Source organism: Columba livia, chromosome 10, assembly GCF_036013475.1.
Source record: "Columba livia isolate bColLiv1 breed racing homer chromosome 10, bColLiv1.pat.W.v2, whole genome shotgun sequence".
Taxonomy (NCBI): Eukaryota; Metazoa; Chordata; class Aves; order Columbiformes; family Columbidae; genus Columba; species Columba livia.
Window position 1 is genome coordinate 5,304,866 of NC_088611.1, and position 24,468 is coordinate 5,329,333.

General features: G+C 55.1%; 1 protein-coding gene across 1 annotated transcript in view; it reads left to right on the forward strand.

Moving 5' to 3' along the window:
* TEX264 (testis expressed 264, ER-phagy receptor) overlaps positions 1-24,468 on the forward strand; it is a 38,129-nt gene continuing 13,661 nt past the window's right edge. Inside the window, exons 1-4 of the mRNA XM_065075046.1 lie at positions 1-147; positions 1,116-1,183; positions 2,325-2,616; positions 7,260-7,481. Coding sequence (XP_064931118.1) covers positions 2,359-2,616; positions 7,260-7,481 — 480 coding nt within the window. The 5' untranslated portion in view covers positions 1-147; positions 1,116-1,183; positions 2,325-2,358. The remainder of the gene's footprint in view (positions 148-1,115; positions 1,184-2,324; positions 2,617-7,259; positions 7,482-24,468) is intronic.

The window sequence follows — 24,468 nt, forward strand, 5'->3', positions numbered from 1 at the left end:
CGCCCCTCCTCCGCCGGTCCCGCGCGCAGCCGCCGTCTGGCGGAGCCGGGGCGGGCCTGGCGGCCCGGCGCGAGAGGGGCGGGGCAGGGGGCGGGGCGAGAGAGGCGCCGGGAGCGCTCCGGCCCGGCCGTCACTGGCGAGCCCCGGGTGAGCAGAGCAGGGGGCACCGGGAGTTCTTCGGCTGTTACCGGCGCGGACGGGGGGATCTGCGGGGCAGCGGCGGGGCCGGGCAGGCAACGCCGTTCCACTCCGCTCCCCCTCAGGCCGCGGCCTGCTGGGAGCCGGGGAGCGCCGGCTCAGCGGGTCCCTTCCTGCCCGGCGGCCAGGCCGGTGACGGGGTTTGCAGCCGGTGCCGGTACCGGTACCGAGGGCGGTGTCAGCAGCCAGGCAGGGCCGGCAGCTGCGCAGGCCGGTGCTGCCCGCCGCGGGCACCTGTTGGGGCAGCTCGGGTCTGACCCCCGCGCCCGGGCACGGGTACCGCGGGGGCTCGGCCTCCGGGACGGGCAGGTGGGAAATCGCCCGCGCCCGCCGCCGGTGGGGAACCGGCCCCGGGAACCGGGAAGTGGAGCCGAGAATTCCCCCTTTCCTTTCGGGGCCGACTGTACTCCGGCTCGCGGGCCGGGCGTCGGGCTCACAGGGAACCGCCAAACCCGTGATTTACAAGCAATAAATCTGTGCCGGGGACAGGGAGGAGCCGAGGCGCTGCGGGGTCGGGCCAGATGTGTGGCTCTGGCGCCAGATGTGTGGCTCTGGCCCAGCTGTAGGTGCGAGAGCGCCTGCTCTGGGGTCACCTGGGAGCAGCACCAGGTGCGGCTCAGGTGTCCCGGGGCAGCGGGGACACCCCGGCTCGGACGTGCCAGCAGAGGTGGCTGCAGGCCGTGGTCCTCCTTCACCATCACTTTCTAGTTTCTGTGTTTCTTGGTGCTTGTGTCTTTGGCCAGAGCGTTTTGGGAAGAAATCTTGGCCTTTGGGGTCCTGCTCCTGGGAACGCCCTTTCTGTGGGGGGCAGGTTGGAGGTGACCAGACCCCTTTTGGGTGCTCTGCCGTCGCTCTGTTTGGCTTTTGGCCTCTTGAGTTAGAAAGGAAGCAATGATATTTATTTTTTCCTGCTGCAGCGCCGCGGATCCCACACCCCTGTGGATCAGATGTCGTGAACTGGTTCTGGGCTGAGCTGATTTTTCAGGTGAGTAGGGCTGTGGCACGGAATGGTGCCCGGCGGTGCTGGCTCTGCAGGGCTTGGTTTTGCTGCACCCCAGCTCACCGGGGTGGGCAGAACCGCCCGCGATTCCTACCAGGATGTGGCTTTTCTCTCACCGTGAAGCTGAGCAAGCAGCAGCTGCCACAAGTGACTGTTTTTTTACACGAAGTGTGTTTATAACACAGAGGTAAAGGTGAATTGTTTACTTCAACCTTTGCTTTCAAACCTGGCTCCTGTGAAAGTCCCAGGGGAACGTCACAACCAGCCCTTGTGACCAGAGCCGTGTTTCAAGGGAGAATAAAACACAAACAACTCTCCTGCGCTGGGTTGGGTCACAGCTCCCTAGAGCGGTTGTGCTTTGTGGGTGAAAACAAGCAGGAGGCATTCGCCAGGCTGCTGTGTCCTGCAGTCAGCGCAAGAGAGGAAGAGACGCCAAATAGGAAGCCTTGGTTGGGGTTATAAAAACTCTTTTAGGTTGAAAAAGAGACATCTAAAAGGAATACTGATAATTTGTTGCACCTGAGTGTGTTGGGGCTGCTTTTTCTAGATGGTGCTTCAGCTTCCTCCAGGCCTCTCTGGGTGCTTGGATCTGGATGCAGGGCTCAGCTCTGGACCAGCATGGTCTTCGTTTGGGACATTAAAGGCCTGGGCTTCTAGACTTTTTGCCAAAGAGGCTGCCCTCATCGCAGTATTTCTCTGGTACCTATAAATGATAAATTATTTGACTATGGTCCCAAATCCCTAGCCCAGTGCTGTGTATCTGTTGGGTGATGTGGGCTCCCAGGATGGTTTTTAGTCTCCTGGATGCAAGGCTGGACTCGAGTAGTGCGCCTGGCTCGGGGGCGATGGGGACAGTGCCTCTCCCTCCCCCCTCCATAACCACCTCATTCCCAAGGGGTGCAGGAACAGTATAATTTGTACCTGGTGACCAATTGGAACAGGCTGATGCAACATGGGACTAATATACAGGAGGTTCCAGGGAGGGCTTCACTGTCTTTTAAGCTTCACGTGAAAGAGCAATTGGAAGTAGGTGTGTTCTGCTGCAAATAAGAAGCTTTAGAGAGCGGTTGCTTGTCCTGTCCTAGTGCTGCGTTAACTCCCCTCCTTTTTCTCCTCTTGCTGCTAGTACATCTGGAAAGCTGGAGCACCACGTGTCCATCATGTCCGACTGGGTGCTCCTCGGGATGATAGCGGTGCTGGTCACGCTGCTGCTGCTGACTGTCTTTGGTTTCGCTGTCTACTCGGGGCTCTTCACGGAGGTGGTTGTCAGTGCCGGCTCCCCGCCTGTCGGCAGCATCACGCTGGCCTACAAGTTCAGGGTGGGCCCGTACGGCGAATCCGGGCAGCTCTTCACGGATGGCTGCAGCATCTCTTCGAAGCTCTACTCCATCGGTGTCTACTATGACAACCCTCACACGGTAAGGTGTGCCTGGTGGGGCTGGCAAGCTCCTGTGGTCAGCACCTGGGTTCCTGGCTCAGGATGCTCCCTGACTGTATTTTAGGCACTTGCAGCTTATCCTCTGTAGATGGGCACTGGGGTTCACAAGGTGTCATAGATCTGTAGACGACGCTCTGTGGGGAGGCACCTGAAAGCAGATGGATTCTTGGATAACCTTGACTGGAAGGCATTGGGCAAGTAAAGCTTGCTGTCCTCTGGTAGCTCCTGCTGAACAGGTTATCAGCAGGATAACGGAGCTGGTTATGGAGCAGGGGCAAATGTCCATAACCCTAAGGCAAGGTGTTCCTTGGCAGATCCCCTGGCTGCAGGAAGTGCAGCCAAGGCTTCTTCTGGACTTGTCACTCTGTGGTTGAAAGCAGATGGTCACTTCAGCTTGCTGTCACCTCATCCATAGTCCTTCTCTTGTTTCTAGTGCTCTCATGTATTTCTGAGCTTCCCTGTCATCCTTACATCCCCTGAGAGTTCTTACTGAAACCTCAGGTGGTGCGTGCTGAGGGCTCCTGTCTGATGAAACAGCTGCTCCATGATGCTCTTCAGGCTGAGGTGAGCAGAAAGCGCATTGCCTGATGGCTGCCAGCCAGAGCTCAGTGCTCCAATGGCTGTGGTTCTGGACAGGGAGCAAACAAAAGCTCGTCAGAACTTGCTGGGAGGTGGGGAGCCTGGCTGCTGATGCTTGGTGGCACCGGGGTCTCCGGATAACAGCATGTGGGCATTTGTCTGTGCCAGACAGCCTGGCTCCTCAGTAATTCTGCTGTAGCTAGTGTGACCGTGGAGGAATGCTGTGGCGGGGAGGGACAGTGGGGTGGCCAGCAGCCATGTGTTTGGGCATGTGTGCTGGGGGCTGGTGTAGGGCATGTGTTTGGCTGATAGCTCTTGCCCAGTGCTTCTGCCAGTCAGTACCTGCCCCTGTTTAATTGCTTGCAAGATGGTTCTCCCAAGGGTTGGACCCTGTTAGAGGGAACATGTCCATGAAAAAATGCTGAGTGGCTCCTTGGAGCGCTGTAGCAGGAAGATACCGGAGGTGAGAAAACACTGAGCTGACTGCTCAGCGGAGCCTGGTGTGCTCAGCCACCTTGTGTCTTTGTATTCTGTGGGGAGCTGACTTATCTTTACCTTCCCGGTTTTGCTTCTGGATGATGGGGGCAGAGAAGAGACAGTGTAGTGCCTGTTCCTGGCCTGGGAAGGGGGCTGGCAAGGAGGATGTCCTCGGGCAGAGGCAGGGTTCCACTAGATGTGCTTCAACACTTTTGTCTGCCAGAAGTGTTGCATTGGAGGGTGTGAGGGGTGGGAGCCATGGGGAGAGCCTGGTGCACTAGGGTGCCTGTGGTCAGAGTGGCCAGTTTCCCTGCCACTAATTTGTGTGCTTGTCCTTGTGTCAAAGTCGTCTTCTGGAGCTGAGGACCCCAGTGCTGCTGCTTCTTCCCCTGGGGCCAGAGTGCGGCAGTCGATGCTGTCAGAAGGGTTCGGCGTCTGTGCTCCGTGCTGCCCTGTTCTGGCACAGATCTGCGTCTCGCTGACGGGCCGGTCAGGCAGGGCGCTGGAGTGAGGGTGTCCTTGGGCAGGAGGGGCAGAGGGCTGCCTTGCCTCCAGGCAGCTAAAGAAGGGCCCAGTTTTTGGTGGGTCCCTTGCCTAATGGCTGCAACATTTGTGCTGGGCGTGCTGGCTCAGGCGCTGAGCACCCCAGTGTCCCGTGGGGTGCCCCTGTGTGCTTGTACCTGCTGTAGCCGTGGTGGTGCGGCAGATGACATGCACTGCTGGCTCCTCGTTCCTGGAGGACCAGCAGGGTGGGATCAGTGCCCCAGGCTGCCTTTCCCCTGGAAGGATGCTGCCCAGAAGAGGTGACCTCCTCCTCTTCCTCTTTGTCTTCCTTGCTCTCCTGACCTTGATGAAGCACCCTCTTGCAGAGCCTGGTCCACCCAGAGCTGGCCACCCGCCACAGATGTTGACTTGTCACCAAAAATAGACCTTTTGTTGTCAGGCAGCAGAACGTGCTTGCTGCCTGCAGTGTCCCTGGCCAAGGGCCAGTGGGCTCTGGCCAGGCAGACCCTCCTGTTGGGCTCTTGGCCAGCAGCTCTGTGGAGGTTTGGTGCTCCCAGTGCTGCCGCAGGAAGGATGACCAGCAGGTACCAGTGTGGTGTTTGCTGTGCTGGTGGACTTGTGTCCAAAGGAGGCTCTCTGAGGAGAGAAGATGGGGATGCGAGAGCTGGGGAGCGGTGGCTGTGTGCTGGCTCTCAGCTGGGAGCGGGGCCGGGGGCAGCCCCGTGGCCCAGAGCATGCGGGCTGCTGGGGGGGGGTCACACCAGGCCTTGGGGCCATTGCTGACGTCCCCAGGGCTCTCTGCTGGCTCCTGGCTCTCTGGTGTTCACACAAGGATGCTCCTCGAGTGCTGCCGAACCCCTGCCAGCAATGTTTTATGTGTTTTAATGGACAAGATTAATATTAATTTGCACTTTTTTTTTCCTCTCTTCCTTTTTGTTTAATATTTAGCAGCCCAGAGGACTTCTCCCTCTTCTCCCGCCTCTGGCAGGAACAAAAATAACTCCTCTAGCAAGGACTGGATGTGACGGGTGGGTTTGTGCTCGCTCCAGCCATAGACACACGCTAGGGCCTTTTGCCTGCAGTCTGGATGGTCGTGTGCTCAGCACCCAGCCTGCGCCCAGGTGTTGGATGGATGAGTCCAAAATGCTCTCTAGATGCAGGAATGGGTTTTGCTCCCATAGGCAAAGCTGCAGATGAGTAGGTTAACTAATAGTTTCCAGACCTTCTCTGTTGTGGTGCTTGGGGGAGCAGGAGCTTTAATCAGCATCTGCTAACCCTGAAAGGATAAATTTGCTAGGGAAAGGCTGGTTTTAACTGGAGTATTTCCTTCCTTCCCTTGAGATGGGCTTTGCCACGCAGGGGAGGAGGCAAATCTGCTTTGCTGCTGCCCTTGAGAAAGCACCTGCAGGGCTTTTTTTATGAAAAAGAAAGTTAAGAAGGGAAGAAGTGAACATGTCTGGCCAATGGTGCTGCCCACTCCGGCAGCACAAGTCCTTTAGCTGATTCCTCTGGGGTCGGGGGTTACATTCGCTCCGGATGTAAATAAGGATTTCATGTTTAAAGGCATTTTATCTAGATTTCCTTTACCTCCTTGCTTCACCTGGCCCTTTCCCCATGGATACTTTTTCTGCTGCCTCTTTCTGTCTTTGGGCTGGATCTGCTTCTCCATCCTGGCCCCAAAGCTGCTGTGCTGCGCTCAGCCGGTCTGCAGCTCCCTCTGGCAGCACAGGAGGGCAAGAGAGAGCTGTCAGGCACTGCTGCTCACGGGCTGGCTTCTGCCTATTTACACCTCCTGGTGCTTCCCCATTGGGATGGTCCTGCCGTGCAACATTCAAGGCTGTCTTAGGGAAAGGGAGGGTGGGGAGTGCAGTGTGGGGTGGTTGATGCTGCGGGAGGAGAGGTTGCTGAGCTCTAGCACTGGCAAAGTTAGGGATGACACTGGGGAGCACGGAGCAGAGGTTTGGGGAGCGCGGAGCAGAGATCTCCTTGGGGGGCACGTGGGGATGGGAAGTGGGTGAGTGGTAACATGCTGGTCTCTTTGAACCCTCTCTCTGCTTCGTGATGTCAGTACCTACAGGGTGTCCATCTGTCTTGCTGCCACTGTCAGGTGTCCTGGCAGGTCCTGGTGAGTTTTGCCACCTTGTATGGTGGGAGTTTGGAGACTTCGTTTCTCCAGGCCTTGCCAGAAGAGGAATGGTCAGCAGAAGGTGGCCAGGCTCGTGCATCTGCCACTCCTGGTCACTGCTGCCATGTTGTCTCTCCATCCAACAGGCTTGAGAGCAGGTGGCAGGAGCAGAAACACCCGGATGATGCCTCCTTCCTTGGGTGCCCCCATATTCCCTCTTCTCGGGGGGCTCCTCTTTTAGGCCAGTGTCCCCTGGTGGAAGGAGCCTTGTCTCTGCCTGCGGGCTCCTTCCTCAAGCATCTCTTTGAGGGTGGAAAGGACAGCAGCTGTGCTGGGGACAGAGGCTGGAGTTAGGGGAGGGACCTGGGCTCCCCAGCCATAGGAAGGTGCATCCTGTCCTTTGGTGATACTTCAGGGGGAAATTCCCAGGCTCTCCTGCCCCTGCCATGTTCCTGCCAAGTACCACAGGTAAATGGGGACTAGAGTGGTGGGATTTTGATAAATACCAGAAATGAAAGCCTTAACCTGGGTCAGCTTTGGCGTAGAGATGGCAGGAGTCCTGTGGGCCATCACTGTGCTGGTAGCAGAGCCTTCAACACTACCCTTGCTGGGCTGGGAGCCCTGCAGCCTCCTGGCTTAATGGGAGCCATCCCCAAATCTGGAAGGAGCATGTTGTATGCTTTGCCTGTTGTTGCAATCGAGGATGGAAGGGGATGTGTTTCTTTTTGTATTGCTACAAACAGCTCGGTGATGACATGCAAGTCTTATGTGCCTCATTTTCCCCACCCCTGAAGCTGTGCCTGACTGAGTGTGCCTGGTTAGGAGTGACCCAGCAGCCTCTGTATTTCTCTCCAGCTTAGTGCTGGTGGCCCATGCTGGTGGGTCATGTGTCCAGGGGACTCTTCTCCTGATGCCATCTGTCTGTCTCCCTCAATCAGGTGTCTCCAGAGAAGTGCCGCTTTGCCATAGGCAGAATCTTGTGTGAGGGAGACTCAAAACCATCGGAAGAGCAGATCAAGCGGTTCCAGAAGTATGGCTTCAAGATCTTCACCTTCCCTGCTCCCAGCCACGTGGTCATGGCGAGCTTCCCATTCACCACGCCATTGTCCATCCATCTAGCAGTCAACCGTGTCCACCCAGCCCTTGACGTCTACATCAAGGTAAGCAAGTGTACCACGAAGAGCATTTCACGTGTCTGGTGGACTGTCAGAGGCTTCTCCTGCCAACAGCTGATGGGGCTGCTCAGATCTGTCATCTCTTCATGTTTTCCCTAGGGCACTACCATCAAGATCTCCTCCTTTTGCAAACTGGCAGGTAGTTCCCCAGCAGGGATGTCCTCCCATTTGCTTCACAGGGGTGTCTTTTCTGCTGTTTTGTGTTTACGAGAAGCAAGTTCTCATCTGGTGACTTGCTGCTTTTCTGCTTAACGCAGAGATAAAAGCTGGTTTTCCCCTTGAGCGTCTTGCTTGTTGTTAGGATCTGGGAGGTATGTGGCCCTTTGGTGTAATGCATCATGCCATAAAACTTCTATTTTGAGTGTCAGCCTCACCCATGGGGCAGCTGTCTTCTGCAGGGGTGGAGGGAGAAGCTAGAAACTTTCTGTCCCGTGGGCTTATAAAAACTTGGTTTCAGGCAATACATGGCAGTTTGTGGCCCTTGGCCCTGGCTGTGCAGCCGGCCGCTGTGGGCTGTGCTTGCCCTTGCCCCCGAGCGGAGCAGGTGGCTCTGCCCTCTGCTTCTGGTCTTTTTGAAGCCAGCTCTGCTGTTGTGCTCTGGCTGCCAGACCGGCTGCAGCAAGGGTGTTCCCAAGCAGCACATCTGACACAGCCGCGTCCAGATCCCAGCTTTCCAGAGAGCGAGGATGGTCCTGGCCAGCTGGGTGGTGGAGGGAAGGGACGGGACTGTCCTTCTGGAGGAGGTGGATGCTGGGGAGGGGCTGACGCTCAGCCCCTGCCTTATCCGACTGTCAAGTTCTGCTGCTTTCGTTTGTTCGTGTTGAAACGCACTATTTATACATTTGCTTTTCTTGGCAAAGCTCCCAGGCCTGTGGGGGAACTGTGCGAATCCCTCCAGCCTGTGCTGTGCTGCAGGATGGCTGCCTGGGTGCCAACCCCACAGCTTTAGCTGGGGGCTCTTTGCCGACCCTCTTGTCCACCCCGGCCTTACGCAGCTGCTGAGGAAGATGCCGGCAGTGGCTGAGATTGCTGCTTGTCCTCATCCCGTGCTGGAGAGCTGGTGGAGAGCAGAACCAGCTCCCCATTCTCTCCTCTCTCCATCCTCTCTCTGACTCTCCCTGGAGCTCTGCCGGCTGTTTTGGTGCGGGGGTATTGGGCACTGCTGCCAGCCCTGCGGCGGACACGTGGGTGTGCGGGGAGGGGGCTGGCGCAGGTGGGAGCGCCAGGTTGGCTGCGGGAGCGCTTGGCGACGCGGGGCTGACGCTGCTGTACTTGGGGAAAGGTCCCGGCGAGCGCATCTGTCGCATGAGAGATGGAGCTGTTAGAGCTAGAAGGGGAACCACGGGTGGTTCTGGGAGCACCTGGCAGCATTTAATGGGAGCGGCTTATTGCAAATTAAAATAAATAACTGAAATCGTACAGAAACGCAGCACCCAGGGCCACATGCAGAGGGAGGTGACACATTTTCATCTCTACCCCAGTCCCAAGGGCACGTGTGTTGGGGTGTGTGCCTGTGTCCATCCACAAGTCCTGTGGCAGAGCGTGGCTGCCCTGCCCGTGTTATACTGACCATGGGGATGCAGGCAGGGAGGCAGTGGGGTTGCCTTGCTGGTGTGGGACAGAGGGGGGTAGGTGCTGCTGGTCCCTGCACTCTGCACTATGGGGATGCCTTGGCTTCCTCTGACATGGCATTGGGGCCTTTGGAGGCCTTTTCCCCCGCTCCCCGCCTTCCCCCGCTGATTCTTGCGCTGGCTGGACCGCCTGCACCCCTGGGGCTGTGCTGGCACTACCTGGGCTGGAGGGATGGGGAGGCAGGGGGAAAACTAAAACTTTCATGGAAACAGATGACCTGTGTCCGCTTGGTGGTGGGAATGGGGGTTGCCATGGAGACAGCTTCTCCAAATAGCATCCTTCATCCCACCCCTGACGCCCAGCTCCCTTAAGCAACCCGAGACAGCAGCGAGACAGAGATTTGCTTTATTTATTTATTTCATGCTGTGCCTGCTTTGGGAAGGGCCCCATTAATGAGAGCTTGGGGTCAAGGCTGCCAAGCATGCTGGTCCCCCCCCTGCCCTCCCATCCTGGTGGCAGCAGCGAGGAGGGGGATAGGATGCCAAAAGCCAGGAGGCATGAAAGGAGGGTGCTCAGCAGCAGGGGTGAAACACTGGCTCCCACGGAGAGAGGGAATTAGCTGGAGTGGAGGGAGGATGGCATGGCTGTCTAGTCATAGGAAAGAGGTGTGGAAGAGCAGGGGAAGGAGAGGGAGGTGGAGGAAGCAGGGGAGAGGAGTGGAAGATGGAAGGAGCATGCAGAAAGCTTTGGAGATGCTGAAAAATACAGGAGAAGGGGACTGGAAGGAATGTGTGGGGTGAAGGAGCTAAGGGTTTGGGGACTGGCAGAGGGAGCAGGATGGTGGGAGGTGCTGGGGAGGTCTGGGCAGAGCTGGAGGAAGCCTCACCACAGGTGGCCCTCCAGTGCCTTTCCCATGGTGTCCCCTGAGGTTAACTGTTGGGGACATCAGGCTGAAGGCTGGTGTGGCTCCCTCTGGACATGCTGGTACGATGTTGAAGTTACTGGGGCTGCATGTGGCTCATAGAATCATTTAGGTTGGAAGAGACTCTCAGGATCACCAAGTCCAGCCATAACCTAACTCTAGCACTAAACCATGTCCCTAAGAACCTTGTCTAAATGCCTTTTAAACACCTCCAGGAGTGGTGACCCCACCACTTCCCTGAGCAGCCTGTTCCAATGCCCGAAAAACCTTTCCATGAAGAAGTTTTTCCTAATATCCAATCTAAACCGCCCCTGGTGCAACTTGAGGCCATTTCCTCTCGTCCTGTCACTTGTTACTTGGGAGAAGAGACCGATGCCCTCCATGCTGCAACCTCCTTTCAGGCAGTTGCAGACAGCGATAAGGTCTCCCCCGAGCCTCCTTTTCTCCAGGCTGAACAGTCCCAGTTCCCTCAGATGCTCCTCATCAGGTTTCCTGAGGAGTGCAGGAGCAGTGGTGGCAGTTTTCAGCAGCCTGGGTTTCACGTGTCCTGGCCTATTGTTGCTTCAGAGAGACAGGAAGATTAAAAATAAAATTATAACAGTAACGAAGAAAAGTAAATAGGCTGTCAGAGTCTTCTTTTGTTAGGGATGGAAGGGAGACGGGTTGATGCGGAGTGCGATGCGCTGCGGCCCGGCTGCCCTTGCAGTGTGCCTCCTTGCTCCCCTGGCTCTCCTGGGGCTCAGGAGCTGGCATTTCTGTGAGTGTTTGGGAACTGTGGGGAAATGGCTGGAGCCCTCCAGGCTGTCCCCAGCAGGTAAGAGGACGTCCTTCCTCTGGAAAGCTGTAGCAACTTGGTGGCAGGAGTGGCTTTGGAGAAGCCCAGGAGAGCCTGCTGGCTTGTGGCTCCCAGTGTGAGTTATTTAAGGCATGAGCTGGGGTGATCTGGTTATTCCTCTGGCCGCTAGCTTGGAGTGAGCTCTGCTTCCCTTGTCGGCTGTGGCAGTTCAGGATGCAGTCGCCTCTTGGCTCTGTCTTTGATAACCTAAATATACAGAGTCAAGTCTTCCACTGACGTATTTTCCAATCTTAATTCCTGGGTCCCTTTTTGGACCTTTGTTTTGACTGGTTGTCAGTTTGGAAAGTTCTTTGATTTGTCAATAGCACAAATGGATGCTTTATTTCAGCAGTGGTCTTTTTGCTGTGGTGCCCAGATCTCTGGTGGAGATATTGGCCCCTGCTGCTGCACCCCACAATCATGGGCTTGTTCTGATTTCAAACATGTGCCCCTGTCCTTTGATGGAGTTGTGGTTTCTTGATTAAAAATGGGAAATGGTACCAAGTCCTACATCTTCTCTGAGTTCAAATGAATGGCACAAGTGCTGGTTTGTTTATCAGTCAAGTTTGCAACCCCCCAAATTACATCACATTTGCCAACAGGATCTGACAGCTGTAAATGTGTGTTGATTGGCATTAATTATGTTGGTCTCCTTTGCTTTCTGGTGATCTGGTCCAGTTGCAGCCATCCCTTTATTTTGCCATCCTGTGCTTGCCCGAGTCAGCTATTTATGCATTTGAATGTTGGCAGGTACAGGCTGCTGCTTCTCCTGGGACTTCCTAGCATCTCCAGCTGGCCAGAGATCACTCTTTGACATGTGGACAGCTTGTCAGCTGAGACTCCAGCATGTTTTAAATGTATGTTATCTGGACCTGTGAGCCATGTGTTATATCTCCCCACAGAAGAGCGAATATTTTGTCCGTGTCTTCTGCCCATGTTGTCCTAGGCTTTGTCCTAAATCCACTGCAGAAATACTCGCTGAATGCTCCTCCCTTCTCAGTGGTGCCACCGAGGTTTCCCCTGGCTGACGTGCCTGGGGTCTGTGCGATCCTCCAGACTCTCCTCCCCTACCCAGCGCCCCGAACGGCTTCTTAACGTGAAGGGCTTTTTGTCTGTAGGGGACTGGGAACCTACACCTGGTGTTGTACAGCAGCTCAGCCTCGGTGCCCTGGCGAGTTTGGCTGCACCTCGTCTTTCCACTCCTGCTCCCCTGACCGCCTTTCCACTGCTGCCGCCTTTGCTCAGATCTGTTGATGCTGCTTTTCTCCCACTTGTTATAAATGAAGGTCTGTGGATCTGTGTTCCCATCCCAGGTGATTTGTGTTTAACAGCAAAACCATGGAGCAATCTTTTTTGCTTGGTTGTGTCAGGTGGTTGGGGTCAGGGACTGGCAGCTGGTAGAACATTTAAAAGAGGGATCAATTATTGGGATGTTTTTCTACTTAAATTCTTTCTCCTGGCTGATTTAGTTCATTTATTTTGGGTTCTGTGGATGAACCCTTTTTGAACACCAGCTTGTCGTCTGTGAGAGACCCAGTGGCAGAGGCATCTCCAACCGATCGACTCCCACATGAGGTTTTCCTCCAGGGTTGTGGGAAGTTCTGTAGATGCCCAGCCCTCTCTGCCAGTGCTGTCAGCCAGGGCCATCCAAAGTTGTGTATCCATCTCCCCAGGGAGGCTGAGGAGCAGGATATCTTTATCCAGAACCTATCACCACCAACCTGTGGCTTTGCTGCCCTCAGTGTCTCATCACGTGGGCCTGGAAGGACTCATCCAGAAAACCACCTCCCTGCTTGCATCAGTGGGTCACTCTGCAGAATATGCCTGCAGCTTTCTGAGAGATGGAGCTCTTCATCCCCCTCCTTCCCTTTTCCCGTGCCCCAAGGTAACCATGGGGGTTGGTTTGTGGGTGCCTTGAGAAAGGTTTGGGGTGCTGGGGAGAGAGGTGGTGCCTCGGCTGCCTGGATAGCTTGGATGACCTCCAGTTTAAGTCCACATGCACCTGAATATCAGTCTGTAGAGTTTCTAGGAAGACAAGAAGTTGTCTGATGCTGCTGTTAAGCGATCCTCATGCATCAAATGAAAACAGGGTGAGGAAAAAAAAAGCCCTTGAGAGTCACAGAAGATTTGATGTGTCTAACCCGTATTGATGGCAGAGATGAGACCAGAGTTGACAGTGTGGCAGGCTGCTGGGCCCTGGGCTGGCAGGGCTTGGAGTAAGGATACAGACTGAGGGAAGTGTTTTGGTAGCCCTTGCATGTAGGTCAGGTCACACGTGGCTTGTGCACTGCAGAGGGACCTCGCTGGCGCTGGTGCCACTGGTTGTGCACCTGGGGGCTGCAGCAGTGGCAGGCTGGGGCTGTCCCCAGTGGTTGTCCCTCAGGTACGGCTGGTGTGGGTGTAGCCACAGACTGGTAAGAGCTCCAGTGGCTGGTGCTTGGTTGGGCGGTGGGGATGGCAGATGGTGGGAAACCCTGGGGAGGTGTGGATGGTGTAGACTCCTGGTGGAGTGTGTGACTTTTTTCCTTTCCAGATTTTTTTCACTTTTGTTGTTTTTTGACCTCAGCGTTATGGTCTGACTCAGAGTCGGGGACTGATGACAAGCCACCTCCCTGGTTTTTCCCTGCTGGTGACAGCCAGCCAGCAGCAGGGTTTGAAAATGAGGGGGAAGAAGCAGGACCCATCCTACTTATTTTCCTCACTTACTTAGAAACTCAAATGTTGCTCTGGCTTGGTTTATCCTATGACCAAGGAAGCCCTTGATGGTGTTGTCTTTGTCATGTGTCACTCATATCCGTGAGTACTACATAGTGGATTGAGTCTCTTGTCTCCTTTAGGACCACGGTGGGCTTAGGGATACAGTCTGCTCCCCTGAAGGGCAGTGGAGCACTGCCTGATGCTTACAGCATCTCCCTGCAGCCCGGGAAACTGAGGCACGGGGAGTGTTGCATCCAACCTGCCACGTGCTGCTGAGGTCTTCCACCACTGCTCGTGGCCACGGGAAAGGAAGGGACAGCAGAAGAGGGCAAGGTGAGGAATGGCTTTGAGCAAGTGCTGCTGGTTGCCTGGGGGCTGGTGGGTGTTGGGGCATGTGGTGGTGCACATTGGGTTCATCACTCTCTTTCCTCTCACCTGGGCTTTATGGACCTTGTTTCTGGTAGAATAGGTGATGTAAGCAGAGGAGATTTTGGCCTTACCTGATTTTAAGGAAAGACATTGTAAGGACAGGGATCCCAGTAAGATACATGTCTCTCCCTACCCATCCCTGTTTCCTCACCAGCCTGGCTGATGTTGTGACTGAGCGCTGAAGCAGCTCGGCCAGTAGCCGTGGGGGTCACCCAATGCTGGTGGTGCTGTCTGCCAGGAGCCAGTGAAGCTCTTGATGCCGGGCTGGGCTCCGCGGTGCTCCAGCCTGAGCCCCTCTGAAGGTGACATGCGACTGCAGGAGCTGGAGTCGGACCTGAGATGTCTCTGCACGGGCTTGGTGCCTTCGCGGGCATGTTCCCCTCCGCTGACCTGCACTGACAGCTGGTTTTCGGCAGCGTCTGTCCAGCGAGCCGCTCTCTCGCTGCTGGTTGGCAACCCCCAGCTGCATGTCACATCGCATCAGTTCGTACGTTTGCAGTGAATTCTATTTACTAAATACTTTCAGTGACAAAACCCTTCTAAGAAGTTTCTGTCCTGCGAGCATGAGTGACCTTGCCTTCAGTGCAGGGGAGGGCAGGACACCTATGAGGTCGGACCAGGAGCTGAGCCAGGTGGAAAGATTTTCATGCGCAATGTCATTTCATGCCGTAGGGACCTTTGGACCTGGCTCAGGGTCAGCTTGTTGAGCAGAGCAGGTCCGCTTAACCTGTGTCTGCAGGGAAACACGTTCCTCCTGCGCCGCTAATGGAACATATGGGGATCCGAGGCTCTTCATCACGTCTCCTGCCGCTCGCAGCAGGTATCCCCGCTTTCCCACTTTTCCAGGAGGAGTTTGGCAACCCCAGGCCACTACTCATCTGCTTTCAGTTTTTCCATGGTCCTTGCAGGCGAGCGGTGACTTAACGCTGGCCGTGCCTCGTGTTCAGTGCTGGGTGCTGCCCTGACATGGCCGACTCGGGCTGGTCGGTCTGTGTGCCAGCACCAAACCTGCTGCTCTGGTGCCTTGTGGTCGCAAACACCTTTCCTCACACAAGCGCACGGCTTCTGTTCCAGCTCTGACGTTCGGTTCCACGGGGGCAGGTGTAAAAACACAGCTATGGCAGTTTTGCTGCTTTGAACAGAAAAAAGGTTTTCTGGCCAGCTTTGAGCTCCGGTAATTACAAAGGCCTTCCCTGCCTCTGCAGCTTGTCTTATTTGAAATCATCTGTTTTTTCCACAACTTCTGTTGAGTCTGTGCAAGCATCAGCCCCAGCAGCAGGCAGAGGAGTCCTGGTCCCGAGGAAGCGGCTGGTGTGCGTTGAAGGCTTCTGGCTGCTGTGCTTCCCTCAGTTCTAATTGATCACAAAATGGGAACAGCCCAGATTGGAAGGGACCTGGAAAGATCATCTGGTCCAACCTTTTGTGACAAAGGGAGCCCGGATGAGGTTATCCAGCACGCGATTATGTCTCAAAAGCCTCCAGTGATGGAGACTCCACCACTTCCCTGGGGAGGTTGTTCTGGCTGGCAGCTCAGCCCCAGGTCTCTCCCATCGTGGGTACTTTCCTGGGACATCTGGCATCTTGATCCTATTCCCATCCCAGCGCCTTTTCCAGAAGTATTTCCAAAGGCAGCTTCTGGAAGGAGAGCAAACTTCAAGAGCCTGCCTTCCCACACGTGCCAAACTACAGGCATCCCTGTTGGCCCAGCGGCCCAAAGCCCAGCCCAGTGCTGCCTGCCAGCTGCTGGTCCTGCTGGGGGTCTTTTTCATCCTGGGGGGAGCACCCAGCTGGGGAAAGCTGGGGCTTGCAGCCTCATAACAACTTACCCAGCCTTGCAAAATTGTCACAAAGATTTGCTCCCTGTCTTGCCTTTGCAGCGAGGATTAATGATCATGGAGCAAGCCCGGGATGTTTCATTTAGCTGTCCAAGGGAGAGAAAGAACTGAAATGGTTTGCCTTGGGCAAGGAGGTAAAGTACTACAGTGCTTTTCTGTCAGATCTCTTTATCGACTCAGTGTGTACGTGTGCTCTCCCTGGATGTATTTATAGAGAATCCCAGAGGATGCAGTCAGCTCAAAATTTTCTTTGTCAGGCACTGGAGACCGGTCCAGCTCTCTTAAGCAGCGACATAGTCCCAAACCCTGGAGTCTTCCCTCCTTGCCAGCTTGTCAATTAATTTGAGGATGAGATTGATCTGCCTCTCTGCAATTATTTTAGCAGTGTCCTAATGAGTTTTTTCTGGGCTGGTTCTTCCCCGTAGCACTTCGAGCCAGACCTTGCCAGCTGTGCCAGGCTTGAGAAATAGCAAAATGAACCTGATCAAATGCGAAACATCTTCTTAGAAATACTGCTCTTTTCCAGCAAATGCTGCTGGCCCAGTTTCCGTGGCTATGAAGCTCCCACTTTGAAACCTGTGGAGCAGGGAAATAATACATTTGAAAGCAGTGGCACTTTTACCTCTAGAAAAGGGACCGTTGTGCTATGACTAACTTGCACTTTTTCAATGCTAGTTAGGTATAAAATGTAGGAAAGGTCCCAATTCAGGGAGGGCAGGTGAAAGAAAACGTTTCTCTTTTGCACTGAGTCAAAATATGGACGGATGAGTCGCGAGGTTGGGTGGTGATCAGATCACAGGGATGAAAGAACAGAATCAGCTCTCGCTCCTTCCTGTGCCGAGAGCGGACGTGCCATAGGCGAGGCTCAGGCTTTGGGGCTGCACTGGTGGCTGGAGCACCAGCAAGGCTGCGGAGGTTGCACTGAGAGTCCCTCAGGGTCTCTCCTTTCGACAGGGATGTCTATATATCTATCTTGACCTGCTGTCTCTGCCCGCCTGCCCTTGGGATGCTGTCTGAGTTGGTGCCGCTGTGTGCTGGTGGCTGCACTTGGAGGCAGCAGGCTGGAGGTGTCCCGAGCTGTCAGTCCTCGTGACAGCGGCAGGCACGGTGGTCTGCAGAGCCGCTCGCGCCTCGGGAGACTTTCATGGGCTCAGCGTGTGCTTCTCCTCTGTCTGTGCTGCTGCCTGATGGTCATCACTCTGCCCGCACCCATTGGGACTTGCAGCCTTTGCTGAGGAGGTGCAGAGTACGGAGAGGTGAAATGGTTTGGTGCAGACCTACGTACGACCAGTACATCTCATCCTGCTTTGAGGAGCAAACACCTGGTGCTGAACTCACATTGTCCCAAAAGGCTGCGGAAAATCATGCTGCCAAATCCCATCCTTATTGAACTCCTCTGGACTTTCCAGGACTGAGTTCATCTTTGTGGTCTCCAGCTGCCTCTGCCATCGCAGGGCTCCGGAACAGCTTGCAGCCTGCTTTGTGAGCTCCTTGAAAGAGGCAGGTCAAGCTGTGCTCAATTCTTGGCTTACAGGCTTTTGGAGAGTGCCGGGGAGCCCTCAGCTCCAGGACTCCTTTTGTCCCATTTCTTTTCCAGCATGTGGCAGCTTATTATAGCCTCTCTACTTCAGCCAAACTGGAGAAAATTGGAGCCTTTGATAGAAACATTGGCAGTTTGTAACTCCAGCACCCATACCCAGAGCTGGCAGGGATGTCTCCAGATAAGAAGTGCCCCGAGGCAGCTGATGGAGGTCTGCAGACAGGTGGGGGTGCCCAGGCTTTCTGCACTGCTTCCCCTGCTCCATCCCAGGTGAGCAGCAAGCTGTGGCAAGCCTCTTTGCCTTTATGGCCAGTGGGCAGGGTGCATAGGCATCTACTACCTCTCCTCTTCGCCTGATCGCATAGGAGTGAGAAAAGGTGTTCGTTCCCCTGCTGTCAGACCCCAGTGGGCAGCGGCTCCCTGGGGACCGGCTCAGGGATGCGCCATTGCTTGTCCTCTGTCACCCTTGAGCTGACTTCTCTCCAGATCTCTTCTGTGGTGTCTGGCATTGGTAAGAGACTGAAGGTACCTATTACCCTCAAGAGGGGAGCAGCACCTGATGGACCAGTGCCTTTGGCTGTGCCAAGGCAGCGTCCCCTCTCTTTGTCCCCAACCCAGCCAACGTTTGCCTTTCCTGGGCTCCTCGATGCTCTGGGAGAGCCGGGAGTCCTGAGGCAGCACGGAGCGGGCAGGAACTGGCAGCAGCGTCCCCTGGTACTGGGATGGCAAAACTGAGACGCTGGGGCCATGAAATGGAGGCACTGGTGGGGCTTGGGGTGTGCTTGTCTTTCAGGCCACTGACATCTGGATTTGGCACATCTACATTTTGCATGACTGCGTTCCTCCTAAAGCTCAGCAAGGCTCTGCCGGTCTGAGGCTGAGCTCCAAATTAAATGACACCGAACAGTGCGGCTTTACATTTCAAAGGGTCTGAGGGAGCGGAAGGATACCTGTGAGTTTCTGGTGCTATGGAGTAATTGGGGTGATTTATTTTTTTTTGGATGGCTTGTACAATGCCCGCTGGGTGCACGCTCTGCAGATGGATGGTTTTACCTGCTCATCTTCTGCTAATGTGAGGAATTATAATGACCCCACGGGGATGAAGGGGGGTGGCAGAACCAAGTGCAGCAGGGAGAGGAGGTTGGTAACCGCTCCACATCCCTGACTCTGGCTGCTTATTGCAGTGATAACGTGTTCACAGGACCCCTGGAAACTTCTGCCTCTGTCTCCCCCTTCCACGCACTGCCAACCGGAAGATCTCTTGGTATATGTAAAGCTATTAGAGTGTCCATTTCCCTTATCTTCACAGCTCTGCAGGCAAAAAAGGCAAAAGTGCTGTTTGAAGGTCAAGGACAAACCTTTAAGGCATCTGGGAGAGTTGTCGGTCTGGGAATCCCTATCCCAGCGTGGTGCTGGGGGCTGTTGCCTTTCAGATGAACCCCAAAGGGGTGTCCTGGCCCCATGGGGGTGAAGAGGATGCGCTGTGGCTGTTCACAGAGCGAGCCTGTCAGCAGCTGTCTGCCAGCTTCGTGCATTTGCCACCGGGCTCTGTTCCTGCTCCGGGGGGTTGTAGGGCGTCCCAGGAAGGCTGGAGGGAGGGAAACTGTGGCCTCATTCCCACTATGGACACTGGCACTTTCTTGCTGACGCTGGATGGCCGGTTACTCTCAGCTGCTCCTCTGGGTTTTATTTCTGCCGGGAGCTGATGGCAGCTCCTTGAGATGCAGGAAGGTAGATATCCATCATCTGCTGTGGCCAGCTGCTCTTCTTTTCATGCTGTGCAGATTCACAGCTTGGGGTAGCGTCTGCCCAGCAGTACAGTAACCAGACTGTGAGTTAGCAAAAGCTTACCGAGAGGTCAGTGCTGGAGAAAGACTTCCTCTGGTACTTCTCTGCCGAGCGGTTCAGAGCCAAGCCGTGTGGAAGCGGCTGGTGTGGCTGCGGGAGCTGCCTGGTGCTGTGAGCTCGCAGTGGAGGAGCGCGGCCATTGAATTCTCTCTGCTCTTGCATCCTTCTCCTCCTCTCTCACATGTATCTCTATATGCCACGTTCACTTGTCCCTCCCTTGCTGGGGTTCTGCCTCCCCAAGAAGCCCCAACCTGCATCTCCCACCAGTTCCCCTACAAAGCTGCGTCTCCTGGTGAGAGCTACTGTGGTATCCATAGCATCAGTTCAACTCTGGCTTTACGCTGTGCTGTGGGGCACAGAACCAGTGTCCAAACCCTTCCAGACCCAGCAGCCTTCCCAGGATGGGGCTGCAGAGGTGCGGGGCAGGATTGTCTCTCTGCTCGTGGAATCATAGCACAGTTTGGGTTGGAAGGGACTTTCACAGCTCCCCCAGTGTCCCCCCTGCCATGAGCAGGGACATCTTCACCAGCTCAGGTTGCTCAGAGCCCCGTCCAGCCTGGCCTGGGATGTCTCCAGGGATGGGGCATCCACCCACCTCTCTGGGCAACCTGGGCCAGGCTCTCACCACCCTCATTGTAAAAAAATTTCTTCCTCATGTCCAGCCTGAATCTCCCTTCCTTTAGTTTAAAACCATCACTCCTTGTGCTGTTGTAAGGGGCCCTGCTAAAAAGTGTGTCCCCATCTTTCTTATAGACCCTTTTAAGCACTGAAAGGCTGCAGTAACGTCTCTCCAAGCCTTCTGCATGCTGAATACCCCAACTCTCTCATCCTGTCCTCCCAGCAGAGCTGTTCCAGCTGTCTGAAGCTGTCCTGAGGTCCCCAATGGATGTTTTCCTCCCTTACCCCCCGCTCACCTCTGCCTGTGTTTCCAGCTCCTCCCGTGCTGCAGGCAGCCTGCCTGTCTCTTTGCCTTCTGCTTTCTGCCCGCCAGTGCTGTTTGTTCGCGCTGGGGATTTCCTCGGGCGAATCGCTACCGCTGGCAGCATGTGGTGGCTGGAGGCTCTGGGGGATTAATTAGCTGAGCTCCCTGGCGGGAGTTGTCACCACACTGGGGCTCGCCGGGGTCACTGGCCCTTCGCTGTTTGCCTCACAGAATTGCCGGCTTTTTGGAGTCGAGGTGCAAGCTCTTTGACATGGGGGTTTAAAGTTGGCTTTCCTAGAAGCCTGCAGGGAAATGTCTCTTGTTCGTTCATAAAAATTCAGAAAGGTGCTTGTCCTTGGCTTGGGCTTGCTGTTAAAACACAGGGACATCTGTCCCCCGGGGCAGAGAAGGAGAAGCAGGAGGAGCAGTGAAGCGAGGGTGAGTGGTGGCCCCTGAGCAAGTGCCTTGCAGCAGAGCCTGAGAGGGAGCTCTGGCACCCGAGGCAAACCCAGACCTTGCTGAGCAGGAGCTCAAATGGTCTTTCTCCACTGTTGGCTTCACTTAGCCGATAGCTTAGAAGATCCTTCTGTCCTGGAAACTTGCTTTCTGCCCTCAAATTTGCCGACGTGCTGTACTGGGGATGTGCTGATGGATGTTGTGGTCATCTTAACCATTCCTCCTTGAAAAACAAGGCTGAAACCCGCTTGATCTTCCTCTTTGGTGGCCTTCCTTGCTTACTAAATGAGGTTGGTAAGCCTGACCGGTAAGCCTGACATTAAGTCCGTGTCAGTGGGAAGGGTAGGACTGTTTTGTCTGGGAATGAGGCGGTTGCATCCTGGTTTGCTCTGGTCTGCCAGTGGCTTTATCTGTGCAAGTTTAGCAAGGTCAGGTTCTTCAGCTTCTCTTTTCAGCTTTCTCGGCTGTGAAGGGGTGGTGTGAGGCTGAGCTTAGCTCATCGTGAAATATATTCCATGAAGCCTGGGAGCTGGGGGTGTTGCAGAAAGACGAGGTTGTTCAAGGAGGTAGGAAGGGATGAAGGGGTATTTATTTCACTGTGCCATTTTCCCGGGGGCATTTAGGTGACACATGTCCTAAGTTTGTCCTGGTGACAAACAAGCTATAGAAGAGCAGCTGGAGATGCCCGTGATTCCAAGAGGACAGCTTGTGGAGCTGAAGAGCAAGAGGAAAGGGCTGAGATTTGTGGAAAATGGCCCGGACCTTGCCTCAGGAGATCAAGAGCTCCTACTGCTGCGGGCACTGGGCAGTCCTGCTCCATCTCTGTCACTTTGGTTTTGCTGCACAAGGGCTCCACCACAGGACCTCTTACAGGCGAGGATGTGCATGAGAAGATTGGTAACAACAAGCCACCACTGGACATCCCTGCTGCGGAAGGGCAAGTACTCAAGCGCATGGTGGCCTAGGAGATAAAGCCAACAAGGTGGGTTGGGAATGTCTACCTGAGTGAGGAGCGCTCTGGGCTTTCAGCTGTGAGTTAGCCATGGAAGAAGATCCCTCACTGCAAGAACCAACCTGTTGTTGGATGTCTCAGGGTGGGAGGCTGCTGTCCGGTGGGCTACCTGTCTCAGACAGGAGAATGTCAGGGGTGATGATTCCTTTCCTCAAAGATCATGCCTTGACAAGAGGCAGAGAAATTGCCACAGCTGCTGCTCCTGGCAGCCTTGCCGAGGCAGCAGAGCAGACAAAGCGATTTAGCATCGCTCCAGCCATCCGTGATGGCAGAGATCATTGCATCAACCTCTTCAGCTTTGTGATTAATGCTGAAAAAGCATCCTCTGAGGGCTGGAGGGAGAGCGTTGGTCCCCGGAGATGTGTGCTCCGAAGCAGAGGCAGCCCTCTCCAGCTGTGGTCCTCCCGCAGCCTCAGCCACCTCCTTTCACGTGTGGCTGTTGACCCACACACTCCTGTAGCGATGGAGTTCCTAGGGATAGGATCCCAGCACTGGTTCCTGGAAGAAGGAGATTACATGGGTTTGTGCAGGTTTCTTGTTTTACAATGAAAAAGCAGTGTTTGAGCTTTCCGAGTGGTTAAAACCAAAGTCCCCTTTGAGAGCTTGTGTGTGGCGGTGATGGGGAAGGAGGAGGAGAGGAAGGGATGCGGCTGGGGTTGGGTAGGAGGAAGAGTGTGAGAACATCCAGTGGAGCTCTGGGAAGCTGGTGAGAACTGTCTGCCTAACTGGCTTTGCTTACCCGTCATGGGTACAGGAGCAAGGCAGGACTTGGTGACTTGGAAAGCACTGAGTTTTAAGGAAATTTTTTAATGCAAAAGTTTGCTTCACTTCTGAAACTCTGCTCCAGGACTAATTACTACCAAATAACCATCACACCAGGGGGGACCCAAGCCCCATGAGTTGTGAGTGTTTGCACCATCTGCTCCTTATTCTGCAGGTGACGTTCCCATAGTTGGGGGCAGTCAAATATGTCCCTGGAAGCACACGGACTAAGGTACCTGAGCATGTCCGGGCTGACAGCCTTGTCCTTCCCCCACGCCAGGGGCTCTCGCTGCCAGTGACTGCTTTCTGAAAGGTTTTGTCTCACTGAGACTTGTTGCCAGGCTCATCTCTGAAGATGGGGGATGCTCCTGGATGTGCTGTGGGAATTCTCTTTCAGCTCAGCCGGGCACTGGAAGGGGAAGGGGTCCCGGAGCACGTCTGCACCTGCAGCAGGGCAGCACTAGAGCTTCTTCCCTTTTGCTGCGGGACGGGAAGGAATCTCCAACCCAGGGAGGAGAAGAGCGTTCACGGCTCTCACAGCAGCTTCCAGCAGTGACCTGGGAGCCGGAGCCTGTGTCTGGTCCCCTTCAGCCCTCTTGGGGCACTGGGACTTTCTGTATCCACCAACCCACCCGGGCTCGTTCCTTCGCCTCAGCTTGGCCGTGCCTACCAGCTGCCTCTTTGCAGCTCCTGCGGCTCTGCCGGGGCGGGAGCAGCCGGGAGATTCGGCCCTGGGAAGCGCAGGCAGGCAAGGTGTAAATTGCATGGCGGGCTGCCTTCGCCAAGGTGAAAATGAAAAACTCTCCCAGCTATCGAGCCTGGCATTTCACAGCTCCCATTGCCCAATTGTGCTGCCTTTCGCTGCTGTGGAGAAGATGGTGAGGGCTGATTTTCACTTGCCTGTCCCAAAGCCGTGGTGCTGCCGCATCAGGAGGATGGTGTCCTGATTGCAGGCAGGACAGGGGGAAGCTGATGCTGATGGGCATGGGAGATGCTAATTGCCAGGTGCTGTATTTTGCTACCTAGAGGATTTGCTATCCTTTGGTGAGACTTTTATTTTCCGCTGCTGTAGTGCTGGTGGTGGCTCTCGTTTTTCCTCCTCGCTGATAGAAACGGCCTTTTCTTGATTGCAATAATATCACCTTCTGTTTCTGAAACACCTCGCACCCCGGAGGATTTGAAAGTAAAGTGCACGTGCGTGGGAGCAGTCTCACCGCCTCTGAAACGGGAGTTTCTCCAGGCTGGGAAGCAGCAGCTGTTCCGCAGCCCTTGGCAGCCCGGTGTTCATGGCTGTGCCGGCGCTGGCTCCATGTGCACCCTCCTTGAGCAGCAAGCTGAGATGTTGGGGTTTCTTTGATGCTTGAGGTGTTACCAGTGGAAAGCACATCTGCCCACCAGCAGCTTGTCCTCCTTTCTGCCCGCACCATCTCTCGGGCAGGTGGTTCCTCCTCAGCCCCGGGCACCCAGGCTCCATCCTTGTCTCCTGTGGCCAGGCTGCAGCTTGGCAGAGAGGGCCAGGATCACAGAAGGGTTTGAGTTGGAAGGGATCTTCAAAGATCATCCCGTCCCTGCCATGGGGAGCGCTTGAGAGAACTGGAGCTGTTTAGCTTGGAGAAAAGGAGGCTGAGGGGTGACCTTATCACTGTCTACAACTGCCTGAAAGGAGGTTGTAGCACAGAGGGGGTTGGTCTCTTCTCCCAAGTAACAAGTGATAGGACAAGAGGAAATGGCCTCAAGTTGTGCCAGGGGAGGCTTAGATTGGATATTAGGAAAAAATTCTTCACGGAAAGTGTTGTCAGGCATTGGAACAGGCTGCCCAGGGCAGTGTTTAAAAGGCATTTAGATGAGATTCTTAGGGACATGGGTTAGTGCTAGAGTTAGGTTATGGTTGGACTCAATGATCCTAAGGGTCTCATCCAACCGAAATGATTCAGTGGTCAGGGACATCTTACACCACATCAGATTGCTCAAAGCCACATCCAGCCTGGCCTTGAACGCTTTCATCAGTTCGGGCTTGGGGCTGAGGAGCTGTTAATCCCGAGCTTCTGCCCGGGCAAGGAGAAACGGAACAGGGACATCCCCATTCGGGGACTAGGACGGCGGTATGGCCCAGCAAGGAGCCTGTCCCCTGGCTGAACTGGG